The sequence below is a fragment of the Cryptomeria japonica genome, chromosome 5 (assembly GCF_030272615.1).
Source record: "Cryptomeria japonica chromosome 5, Sugi_1.0, whole genome shotgun sequence".
Taxonomy (NCBI): domain Eukaryota; kingdom Viridiplantae; phylum Streptophyta; class Pinopsida; order Cupressales; family Cupressaceae; genus Cryptomeria; species Cryptomeria japonica.
Genome location: NC_081409.1, coordinates 25,045,240 through 25,057,548, shown reverse-complemented (window position 1 = coordinate 25,057,548; position 12,309 = coordinate 25,045,240). Strand labels below are relative to the sequence as shown.

General features: G+C 38.4%; 1 protein-coding gene and 1 pseudogene across 1 annotated transcript; both read right to left on the bottom strand.

The window, feature by feature from the left end:
• The window catches only part of LOC131033698 (probable CoA ligase CCL5), a 33,551-nt pseudogene extending 24,680 nt beyond the window's left edge, over positions 1-8,871 (bottom strand).
• Positions 8,872-8,883: 12 nt separating this feature from the next.
• LOC131033678 (probable CoA ligase CCL5) lies at positions 8,884-12,228 on the bottom strand. Its single transcript, XM_057964957.2, has 6 exons — positions 10,954-12,228; positions 10,407-10,596; positions 9,824-9,969; positions 9,618-9,685; positions 9,324-9,426; positions 8,884-9,209 (listed from the first exon to the last, which is right to left on the bottom strand). The coding sequence occupies exons 1-6, from the start codon at positions 11,980-11,982 to the stop codon at positions 9,096-9,098; spliced, it is 1,650 nt and encodes a 549-aa protein (XP_057820940.2). The 5' UTR covers positions 11,983-12,228; the 3' UTR covers positions 8,884-9,095.
• Positions 12,229-12,309: the final 81 nt, after the last annotated feature.

Genomic DNA, 12,309 nt, shown 5'->3' with positions numbered 1-12,309 from the left:
CATATGGTGTCCTATGACCCCTTAGGACACCATATGACCTGTTAGGACACAATACAGTGTTGTTATGGGTCGTATGGTGTGCTAAGGGGTCATATGGTGTCCTATGACCCCTTAGGACACCATATGACCCCTTAGGACACAATATGGTGTCGTTATGGGTTGTATGGTGTCCTAAGGGGTCATATTTTGTCCTATGACCCCTTGGGACACTATATGACTCCATTGGACACAATACGGTGTTTTTATGGGTCGTATGGTGTGCTAAGGGGTCATATGGTGTGACCCCTTAAGACACCATATGACCCCTTAGGACACAATATGGTGTCTTTATGGGTCGTATGGACACCTAAGGGGTCATATGGTGTCCTATGGGCCCATAGGACACCATATGACCCCTTAGGTGTCGGTATGGGTCCTATGGTGTCGTAAGGGGTCATATTGTGTCCTATGACCCCTAGGACACAATACGATGTCGTTATCAATCGTATGGTGTCCTAAGGGGTCATATGGTGTCTTATGACCCCTTAAGACACCATATGACCCCTTAGGACACCATACAACCCATAACAACAACGTATGGACACCATATGACCCCTTATGTGTCGTTATGGGTAGTATGGTGTCGTAAGGGGTCATATGGTGTCCTATGACCCCTTAGGACACCATATGATGCCCTAGGACACAATACGGTGTTGTTATGGTTTGTATGGTGTAGTAAGGGGTCATATGGTGTCCTATGACCCCTAGGACACCATATGACCCCCTAGGACACAATACAGTGTCGTTATGGGTCGTATGGTGTCCTAAGGCGTCATATGGTGTCCTATGGGGGCCATAGGACACCATATGACCGCTTATGTGTCATTATGGGTAGTATGGTGTCATAAGGGGTCATATGGTGTCATATGACCCCTTAGGACACCATTTGACCCCGTAGGACACAATACGGTGTCGTTATGGGTCGTATGGTGTCGTAAGGGGTTATATGGTGTCCTATGACCCCTAGGACACCATATGACCCCCTAGGACATAATACGGTGTCGTTATGGGTCGTATGGTGTCCTAAGGGGTCATATGGTGTCTTATGACCCCTTAGGACACAATATGGTGTCGTTATGGGTTGTATGGTGTCCTAAGGGGTCATATGGTGTCATATGACCTGTTAGGACACCATATGACCCCTTAGGACACAATATGGTGTCTTTATGGGTTGTATGAACACCTAAGGGGTCATATGGTGTCTTATGGGGCCATAGGACACCATATGACCCCTTAGGTGTTGTTATGGGTCGTATGGTAACCTATGGTGTCGTTATGGGTCCTGTGGTAACCTAAGAGGTCATATGGTGTGCTATGACCCCTTAGGTGTCGTTAGGGGTCATTTTGTGTCCTAAGGTGTCATATGGTGTCCTATGACCCCTTAGGACCTAGAGAGAGGAGGGAGTGAGGAAAAAACCGAGGGAAAGAGGTGAGAGCTAAAGAGGAGAGGGACAAAGAAGAGTTTGTATCTATTCCACATTTGGCGCATGCCAAATAGGGAGATTGCCAAATGTGTACATAGAAACCCCCATCTCACCTGTCCCTTCCCTCGTAGTTCCATCTCTCTCTATGAACTAGATCTCATATTCTCTCTCCCCCCTTACCTCTTCTCGGGCTCTTCATTCTTATAGATACATACTCTTATTTGTCCCTCCCCTTTCTAGCTCTCACAATTCCTTTATTCTTCTATCCCTTGAGCTATCTCCCTCTTCATCCTTAGTTGGCATGCGCCAAATGTGGAATATGGACCACATTTGGCGCATGCCAAATGGAATATCCATTCATCACATTTGGCGCACGCCAAATAGGGCGCTCACCATATTTGGCGAGTGCTAAATGGCCCGCTTTGGGAAACACCAAACCTATGGTTTGGATTTGCCTTGGGCATCCAACCCAAAGGTTTGGACGACCATTTCAGGCTAGAGACGTGTTTTTGTCAGAACATTGAAAATTTTGACATATTTTTGGTCGTGCTCTCCATCAGGTTTGCACGTGTTTCAATGAAGTTAAAAAAAAATACCATGGTAATCTTGAGCTCCCTCTTAGCTATCCAAAAATGTAATTTATTTCAAATTTTGATTTCGTTAAGTCTTTCATCTATAATTTCTTTTGTTAGTGTGTCCGTTTTTTTGTCAAAAACCAACATGCACTATTTGGGGTATAGATTTTTACACGTTCATCAGATTTTGAAATAAATTACATTTTTAGAAACTAGACTCCATTCTGCACAATTTTTAAAAAAAGTTTTAATTTTTGATTTGTTTTCAATGATTTTAGGGGGGAGCACGCTCAAATTTCTATTTTTCAAGATGTGTCCACTTCGAAAATTAGTAAAAAATCATATACTCATTAAAAAATGAGCTGAAAATTCGGGCATAAACTAGAAGGTGTTAGCTAATTTCTCACTGAAGCGATTTTAAAAATTCAAAAAAAAAAGTTAACATTTTAGGGGGGCCACAATAGACACTATGTTATGTTTTTTGCATAAAAACAGGACCACTTTTTGTGGCCCCCCTTTTTGAAGCCCTTAATCTCCACCATTTTCAAAAAAAATAGTAGTTTAGAAAGTAGACTCGAAGCACTCTGACTCTTGTTCTTGTTGCATCTTCAAATTTGGAGTGTAACTATCTTCAATTTGTCGTTGAAGTTTAGACTTTGTTGATTTCAGAAAAAAAAAAAAGTGGCATCTTAAGACCCTTTTTTGGTACCACAACTTGGTGCACATACCCATGTTTGCCCTGGCTTGCAAGAGCAAGATTTTCTTCATCTTCAACCTTCTTTGTCTAACATGCTTGATGAGAATTTTCACGGATCTCCTCCTAGACAAAATCGTCCCAAAGCCTCGCCCAATCGAGTAGGCGATCTCTGCCAACAATGCACTTGACAAACACTTCCCACTGCTTTGAGAAGCCATTTAGGGCTATCAACACGAGCTCATCTTCAACAATTGTCTCTGCAACAACAACCAACTCATCCCTGACCCGTGGCAATCTGGACACTTGTAAGAGGTCACACTCTTGCCCTTGGACATCTTGGTATTATGCAACTTGTCCTTGAGTATCATCTTACGACTCTGATAAAGTTTTGTGAGTGTATCCCACATTTCTTTGGTAGTGTCTTTCCGAGATATATGAGGAATCAAATGATCTTTCACCCCATCAAGGATAATCCTTCGAGCCTTGGCCTCCTTGATTTCATGCAAATCTAGGGCAATAGGATCATTTACTGTAGGAGTCACTTCTGTACTAGCATAGGTCCACAACCTATTCTTCTTGAGAAGGGATGTAATCCAAACCTTCCATTGTAAGAAGCTAGGTGCACGCTCAACCCTGTCCTTATACTGAACGCTGGTTTTCATTGTAAAATAAAACCCTCAAAGAAATTGAAAGCTGAAACCTAAAGAAATCTGTGAAACAAAACTTGGCTTTGTATTCAGAGTTTACAACTTTGAAACCATGTTAATTTCTATAACCCAGCAACAGATTAATTTCTCAATAAATTCACAGAAAGAACAATTTAAGTCAATTCTGATTTATAACAACTAATATACTGGGTTATAGAAATTAACAAATTGTTGAAGTAGCCTGCAATTGAATGGCATAGGTTATATGTCTCATGGTCATCAATATTCTCATGGGTATAGAAAATGACTTTTTAGCAAGAATTTATATCCGCAAAACCTTTTGGTGCACAAAAATTGTGATTTTCACAGCATTTGAGTTGAGGTGAGTTAAATTAAAAAATGGCTAATTGGTCTAAATGTTTTAAGGTAGAGTCTTGAATTTTTAGGAGATTTAGGAATCAACCAAGATTCTTTTTCCTATTCATTCACTTTTAGGCCTTTATTCATGTTTTTGTCCATTCATACTGTCTAAAACAAATTTATATCTATGGGTTGCATAATCATTCCACAATGCATCTCATCATTGATATCAAAATAAAGACTTCACAAGAAGTTGATTGTGATGAACTAAATTGGTAATCATTAGGGGTTTAGTAGGGCAGCTATGGCTCAAATATGTAGGAGAATAGTTAGTTGTTAAGATTGGGAAAATTACCGCATTCAAATCTATACAATTCTCAGCATAACATTCTTGGTATAGGGTAAAAGATCACACAGTTGAGCATGTTTGAATATGTGTTATAGCATTTGTTGATTTAATTTTTAATATTTTTCATAATGTTATATCAATAGTTGTAACTTTAAAGTTGTTATGATTGGTACACATAATTGAATAAAATGTATTTTCTACATCTAAAACGTAAAAAATCATGTGATATCACATCAACACACTAATAAAACATGATTTAATACACAACTATCAGTCTCTCATTTTTTTGGGACCTTTTTAAACATTACATAAAAAGACATGCTGATATATCATCAAATAAAAACATGAATTAATACACAACTATCAGTCTCTCATTTTTTTGGACCATTTTAAACATTACATAAAAAGACATGCTGATATATCATCATTTTTGATGATGTGGCCATTAAAACTATAGTTATAAGCAAAATAAAAATAAAAATTGTCAATTAAGCTGCTGTAACTGCTGAATACTCTCCTCTATATACCTTACCCACGCTGAAGAAGAAAATTAAAAACATAGAGAAAGAAAAATTTCTACACCTTTCATAACTGTTGGGCCTCGAAGCCATAACTCTCCCCTTTGATTTGGAGGGAGAGCAAGGCCAGAGTCAGGATCCACTATCTTTGCATCAGTATTTGGGCACAACTGCATGCCTGCTGTTCCATAGTGTCTGCTCTACTCTTGGGTGTCTGTGGATGCTCCTATTGCTGTTGTTTCTTTCAGCGCATAACCCTAGAAAAAATATGTTGCTCCAATCAGAAAATAAAGAAAACAAAACCTTTTTCTTCAAAGAAAACAATTTTTTTTTTTTATCACCTTTTATTATTCTCATGATGCTGATCTTTCAGAACACCAGGCTGTGATCCACATTTGATATCACCTTTCAAACCTTGTTATTTCATTCTTTTCAGAATCTTTTCTTGTACCAAAACTGAAGTTAAGAAAAACCTCAAAACAAGGAGGGCTAACTTTACCTGTGTTAATGTGATGGAGGGATATCTAGATATAAACTCTTCAGTTAACTCCTTGCTGAGAGGTGCCCCACCACAAAGCACAGAATGCAGAGACTTCAAATCATACTTGCTAGCAATCTCTAGTTTTGTCAGAGCCAACAATATTGGAGGTACAAGAGGCAAATAGGTCACTCTGTACTTCTCAATGGCACCAAGCATATCCCCTAACTCAAACTTGGATAGCACAATAATAGTTGACCCAGTGGCCAGCAGCTCACATGCAAAAGCTGCAAGGCCACAGATGTGAAACATGGGCACTGTGCACAAAAAACAACTGTTAGAATTGCTAGGCTTAATATAACAACAGGCCAGGGATATGAGGTTTCTGTGAGTGGAGATGACGCCTTTGCTGAGGCCAGTGGTCCCAGAAGAGTAAAGCAAGGTAGCAGTGTCATCTTGCTTGATTCAGACATTGGGAGCTTTTGCAGGATCTGACACTTTGCCATAGCTGGGGGAAGGTGATTTCGTATCCTGTTGCAGATTCAATGAAAGCTATATTCCCAGTGTGGGGTTGCTGCGAGAGGAAAGCAGGGAGGTTCAAGTACTCGTCTTGGGGAAGATACAGTGGCTTTCGCTTGCTGTAGTAAATATAATTTGTCTTGCAGTAACCACTGTTAGGATCCACCTGTAGATCCATTATGAATGCCATATTTAGCATAGTTTGAAATATCAAAATTAACACACCAAAAGTGCATCTAAATTGTAGATATTTACTCAAAATATTCAAAAATCAAAATGTATAAATCCTCTATTATATATTGTCAACCATTCAAATAATGATTTGCTAAATATATCTTCAATCAAAGTATATTTGAAAGAAAGGGAATTTGGCTTATATGTAAGTATTTCAAATAAAAGTTATGTCACAATCTTACATTGGATTATCAAGTTAGAGGAGCGGATAAAAAAATTAGGTGGTGGGGGTATTCACATAGCAAGATAAGTGGTAAAGTTGTTTCTATATATATATATATATCAAACCATGACCATCTACTTTAGGGATCACTTTCTTGCTACTTGCAAAGCCGATCATTATGATTTCAAATGGCCAAAATGTCTAGACAGGGGTGCTAGTTACCCTAGTCCTGGCATTCTGAGCAAAAAAGGTGTCTAAGAAAGGGATTGCACTAAGCTTCTAGAAATCCAGTCCCAAAACTGAGCACAATGAGACATAAATTAGGAGCATGAGGCACAACCGCCAAAGTGAATCCAAAATGAGTGTGAAATTGTAGAGCTATACAATTAACTACACTACACTTAGCCCCTACTTTAGAGGGAGTACGAATTTCCTTATTTGTATTTGTAAACTCTACAACTATAGGTGTTAGGATGAAATTTACATTTTAAGATTATTTACATGTACTATTATGTTGCTAGAATTATTCCACAATTCAACACTTGTGTACTCTTTGAAGAAACTTGTTCTATAGATGTATGTAACTAGATTGTTTATGGTAACTAGATTGATCACATGCCTTGCCTATATTTCCACATTTTTTAAAATAAACTTTCTACCATACCATTTCCAACTACATCTGACAAAGGTCCCCTATCATTTAAGTTTTTACCTGATACCTATACTCTATTCTAGAGATCCCATTTTGGCATGTTTGGAATATATTGGAAAACGTAAACTGATCAAGTTGGAGACCTATTTGTTGCATATGTTGAAACATGTTGGGATTAAGGTGTCGCAACCTTAGAGTCCAAACATGTTTATTTAATTATTTATCCTATTATACACCCACTTTGGAAGTCCTAAAGTTTAGGGAGATAGTGTCATAGGTTGCTATGTTGAAACTATGATGATTTTTCAGTATGACTATGACAGTTACTAGTTGGGTGGAAGAGTCATGGAGAGTTATTTTCGGGTAGTTAGCATTTATGTTTTGAGTTCACTTTTAAAAAGTGGTGTGAGGTAAGGAAGGAGCCTATTCTTGGTCATGGTAACTTCTGTGTTGTACTTACATTACATTTGTCAAGATGACCATTATGGAAGAGATAGGTGTTGTTGCATTGGAAGTTGCTATGTGCAATGTGTCATGGGTTTAGCAAGATGTTGTGTGTGACACAACTTGCCTCTAGGCATTGGAAATGGTTTTGGAAACCATAGGCACATACATCTTTGTGTTGAGCTCTATTTATATGTTGATGCCTTAGTTGATTTAAAGAGACAAGTTGATTTTTTTAAAGGCATTGTTATGCTATTGGAATTGTTCTCAAATTCTCTGTTGTAGCTACTCTTGAAGAGCATTGGCTATATGCATTGTATTGTAACCGTTGGTGTTGTTGATAATACAATTGAGTTTGGCTTTTGGAGTGTGGCTTTTTCCTCAAAAGGGTTTTCCCATGTATGTCTGGTGTTGTGGTTTTATTTGTTTAAATTTGAATTTTATGTGTTTATCTAATCTGTAATAGTTAAGGGTTTGCAAGAAATTTTTGCATCATCTCTCCAGTTAGATTTGGCATTTGGAAGCATTTATTTTGCACTTTGCTTCCTTTTAAAATAGTATGGCAACCATATGAGGACACCCATGTTTTTTGTACACTGCAATAACCATTTTCCTTGAGAGGCTATATTCTTTTAATATATGTCAAACACTTCAATACATCTACCAAATTTCCATAGTAGCATGGGAATAGTGAGTTTGAGTTTGGTTTTCTCTATACACGTGAGCTACTAATTGTTACTTTGATGTCATAGAATAGTGGGGGTTTGGATAATCTATAGTAGAGCCAGCCATACATCATGCTCTTTTGGTCCATACCCCCACCATAACACTTGGTTCCGTATCCCATAATAACTTAATACCATATTGACAAGAACTTGATCTATTCCTAAATAGCCATATGTGAAAGAACATAGAAAAAGAAAATAGATATCTATGAGATGGAAATGGAATTTATTAATTAGATACCGAAAAAAAAACTAACTCTAACAATAATTCTTTTAAGAAAACATCACAAGTTATTTGAGCCCCACATGTGCCACCTAAATAATCCATCCCATAGAATATGCGATTTAAGCCCAACCTACATTTAATTGTCATATCTACACAAAATCTTGATGTCTTAGCTATATTACATCTAGTTTCATTTAGTTCATTTTTTGGCCATATAAAACCTCCATTTTGGTATGTTTTTGAATCCAATATGGTTTCCGGATTTGTTTGGTTGTGAAAATGCAGAGGATCATAGTAGAAGGAGAAGATTTCGTCTAAGACTTCAGAAAGAAGGTGGACGGCCCAAACAAACCTCAAAAAAAATACACTCTTTTTCTTTTTTTTTTAAGTTGCCTTTTAATTTGATTGAAAAAGAGGTTTTTTTTTTGTTTTTTTTTTAAATTGCTTTCTAGTTTGAACCTTTTTGTGTTTTATTAGCGTGAACCTTTTCTGGGCTTTGAAATTTTCGTGAAAGAAACTTATCCCACCACACTATTCCTCTGCTCATACCCCCAGGAGCAGGAAAAGCTCCGTTATTTGCCTGTTTCTCACTCTCAACCTGGCAATGCACAAAATCGCCATGAATTACTCAGCAATAAAGTACAGGCACAGTATGTTGCAACATTATCGAAATATATTGTTTACTCCAGATTAGCCTCTAAATTTAGAACTGGCCTACAAATTTAGTTGATCCAAATTTCTATTTGAAATTGCTACCTGTATGAAATTAAGCTTACTCTCACTTTTTCTGCCAACTTGTCATGGTATTCATTACATAACATCTGAGCAGAACGTTACTATGAACAGGCAAACTCAATTTTTATTTATATGGTGGACAGGGTACAGTTTTTTTTGCTAGGGGCAACAATAATTTTCTGTGCAAACAAGCAGGAGTAACAGCAAGTCTTGTCTATATTTTCCCAGGATGCTATAAGCAGACTTAAATGGAGAAACTCTAATATTTATCTTCGTTATGACAGAATCTGGATCCTGAAATCCTTTGCTTTCAAAGTTTTGATGCGGAAAGTTTGATCAAATCCTTTCTCAGTGTCTTTCCCGCTGCAGTTTTTGGAATCCCACTCACAAAAGCCACCCTGCGAACCTTCTTGTAAGGTGCCACCTGAAATGACACACACTACTAATTGCTTCACACTACTTGAAGAATTTGAATCAAGTCCTAAAATTCCAATCAAATAATGAGAAATCAGAACTCAATATTTTCAAAGCATATGACCTGTTTGGCAACAAATTCGGCAACAGTAGTTTCAGAGAGTGTGCTGCCCTGTTTCCTTACGATGTACGCCATTGGAACTTGGCCTGCTTCTTTATCCGGAAACCTGCACCAAAGATTGACAATTTCAACGATCCCTCACACAACTTAGAAGCTCATGATTACCAATGTAGTGCTCAAGAGTTTTCCAAGTATTACAAAACTCTCTAATAGGAGTTGAATCAGGTATCAGCATTTAAGTTTGTTTCTAAGAGATGGATATTGTAGATGTTTCATGCAAAACCAATTATTTCTTACGGTATCACTGCGGCATCAGCAATCTCAGGATGGGAAATCAGAAGTGCTTCTAATTGTGCCGGAGCAACCTATAAATCAATGCACAGAAATATCAAATCATGATGACTATAGTAAAATGGATTTTTGTTTTTCAATGTTTCCAAAAGAGTACATTGCTAATCAGATGCTAACAAGTCAATCCTATTGAAGCCAATGAAGCTTAATACCTGATAACATTTGTATTTTATCAGTTCTTTCAGCCGGTCTACTACAAAGACATAGCCTTCATTATCAATGTAGCAGAAGTCGCCCGTGCGTAGCCAGCCATTTTCGTCCAAAGCTGAAGTAGTAGCTTCTGGATTGCTAAAGTAGCCTGCAATTGAATGGTATAGGTTATATGACTCATAAATATCAAGATTCTCATGGGAATCTTTCGGTGATGTATAGAAAATGACTTTTTAGCAAGAATCCATATCTGCAAGAACCTTCGGTGCACAGGATTTGCGACTTTCATAGCATTTGAATTGAGTTGATTTTCAGGATTAGTAGAACAAACTTGTGAGCTTGGCAGCACTTGACCAAAAAGACTCACTCAACAGTTAGTGAAGCAAAATTAAAGAGGAAATATTTTTAGGCTAGACACAAATGTTTAATCGGGAAGAATCTAATTGGTATTGTAATCAATATCGCCAAAAGAGAAAGAGAAAGAAAAAGGGCCATTATAAGTTCTATGCAGAGTTTAAGGGGCATGCATACATTACTACGAGGAAGAAAAATAAAAGCGTAGCGAAGGAAGAAAATTTTCCATACCTTTCATAATTGTTGGGCCCCGAAGCCACAACTCTCCCCTTTGATTTGGAGGGAGAGCAAGGCCAGAATCAGGATCTACTATCTTTGCATCAGTATTTGGGGACAACATGCCTGCTGTTCCATAGTGTCTGCTCTCCTCTTGGGTATCCGTGGATGCTCCTACTGCTGTTGTTTCTGTCAGCCCATAACCCTGGAAAAATGTTCGGCTCCAATCAGAAAAGAAAAACAAGGCTCAAATTTTAAGGCTTCCAATGTCCATGGTCCTCATGATAGATCATAAAGGGCGTGCTAAAACATCAGGACATAAGGTTTTGGATGGAACTTACATAGTTTAAAAAATGTTAGTCATTGAGACCCTACATGCATAATTTACTCTGAAGGGTGATTCATATCGACAATTCAGACAATTGTTATACATTTCATGAATCGTGAAAGATGATCTGAAACATGGATGGTTTCAAACCTTGTTATCACATTCTTTCAGAATCTTTTCTTCTATCAAAACTGAAGTTAAGACAAAACCCAAAACAATGAGGGCTAACTATACCTGCATTAATGTGATGGAGGGAAATCTAGAAATAAACTCCTCAGTTAACTCCTTGCTGAGGGGTGCTGCACCACAAAGCACAGAGTGCAGAGACTTCAAATCATATTTCCTAGCAATCTCTGTTTTTGTCAGAGCCAGCAAAATTGGAGGTACAAGAGGCAAATAGGTCACTCTGTACTTCTCAATGGCCCCAAGCATTTCCCCCAGCTCAAACTTGGATAGCACAACAATAGTTGACCCAGTGGCCAGCAGCCCACATGCAAAAGCTGCAAGGCCATAGATGTGAAACATGGGCACAGTGCACAAAAAACAATTGCTACAAGTGGAAGGCTTTGTAAAAACACAGGCCATGGATATGAGGTTTCTGTGGGTGGAGATGACGCCTTTGCTGAGGCCAGTGGTGCCAGAAGAGTAAAGCAAGGTAGCAGTGTCATCTTGCTTGATTCGGACATTGGGAGCTTTGGCAGGATCTGTCGCCATCAGGTCTACCAAAAACCTTGTGGCAGAGGAACAGCCATTAATGGTTGTTTTCTGACTGAAGCCTGGTATTTTTGATATCAGAACTAGTGGTAGGTTGGCATCAGCCAATTTGTTTACCAGTTCTGATGTAACAAAGGCCAGAACAGCAGATGAGTCTCTGGCCTGCTTTGTGATCTCTGTAGACGTGTTAAGTGGATTGGTGGTTGTGACAATACCACCCACAGACATAATTGCCATGCAGATGATGGGGAAGTAGACCGAATTGGGCGAGAGGAGGAGAATTACATCGCCTTTCTTGATGCCCATTTCAGTTAACCCTGCTGCTAAGGATCTGGCACTTTGCCATAGCTGGGGGAAGGTGATTTCGTATCCTGTTGTAGAATCAATGAAAGCGATCTTTCCAGTGTGGGGTTGCTGCGAGAGGAAAGCAGGGAGGTTCAAGTACTCGTCTTGGGGAAGATACAGTGGCTTTCGCTTGCTGTAGTAAATACTATTTGCATTGCAGTATCCACTGCTAGGATCCATCTGCAGAGGCGTTATGGATGTCATATTTAGGTGCTTCAAAAATAAGAGGTCTCTCTCAATCCTTCCAACAAATTTGTGCACCCGATCAATACCAATGTCAAATTTACATGTTTATAGGGTGATGGCAAGGAAGAAAAAGCAAAGGAATTCTCTCACTGGTAATCCGTGTGGCTAAGGTGAGCGCATATACTTTGATGTCCATAATTTTGGCTGATCAGGACCACTCAGGAAGAAGTATATAAGAGAAACCCACTCAGGAAGAAGTATATAAGAGAAACTGGTCGGTGGAAATGTTCTAACAAAATATTTGGATTTATTTATTTGTTTGTTTCTTGTTTATTTTGAAATTAT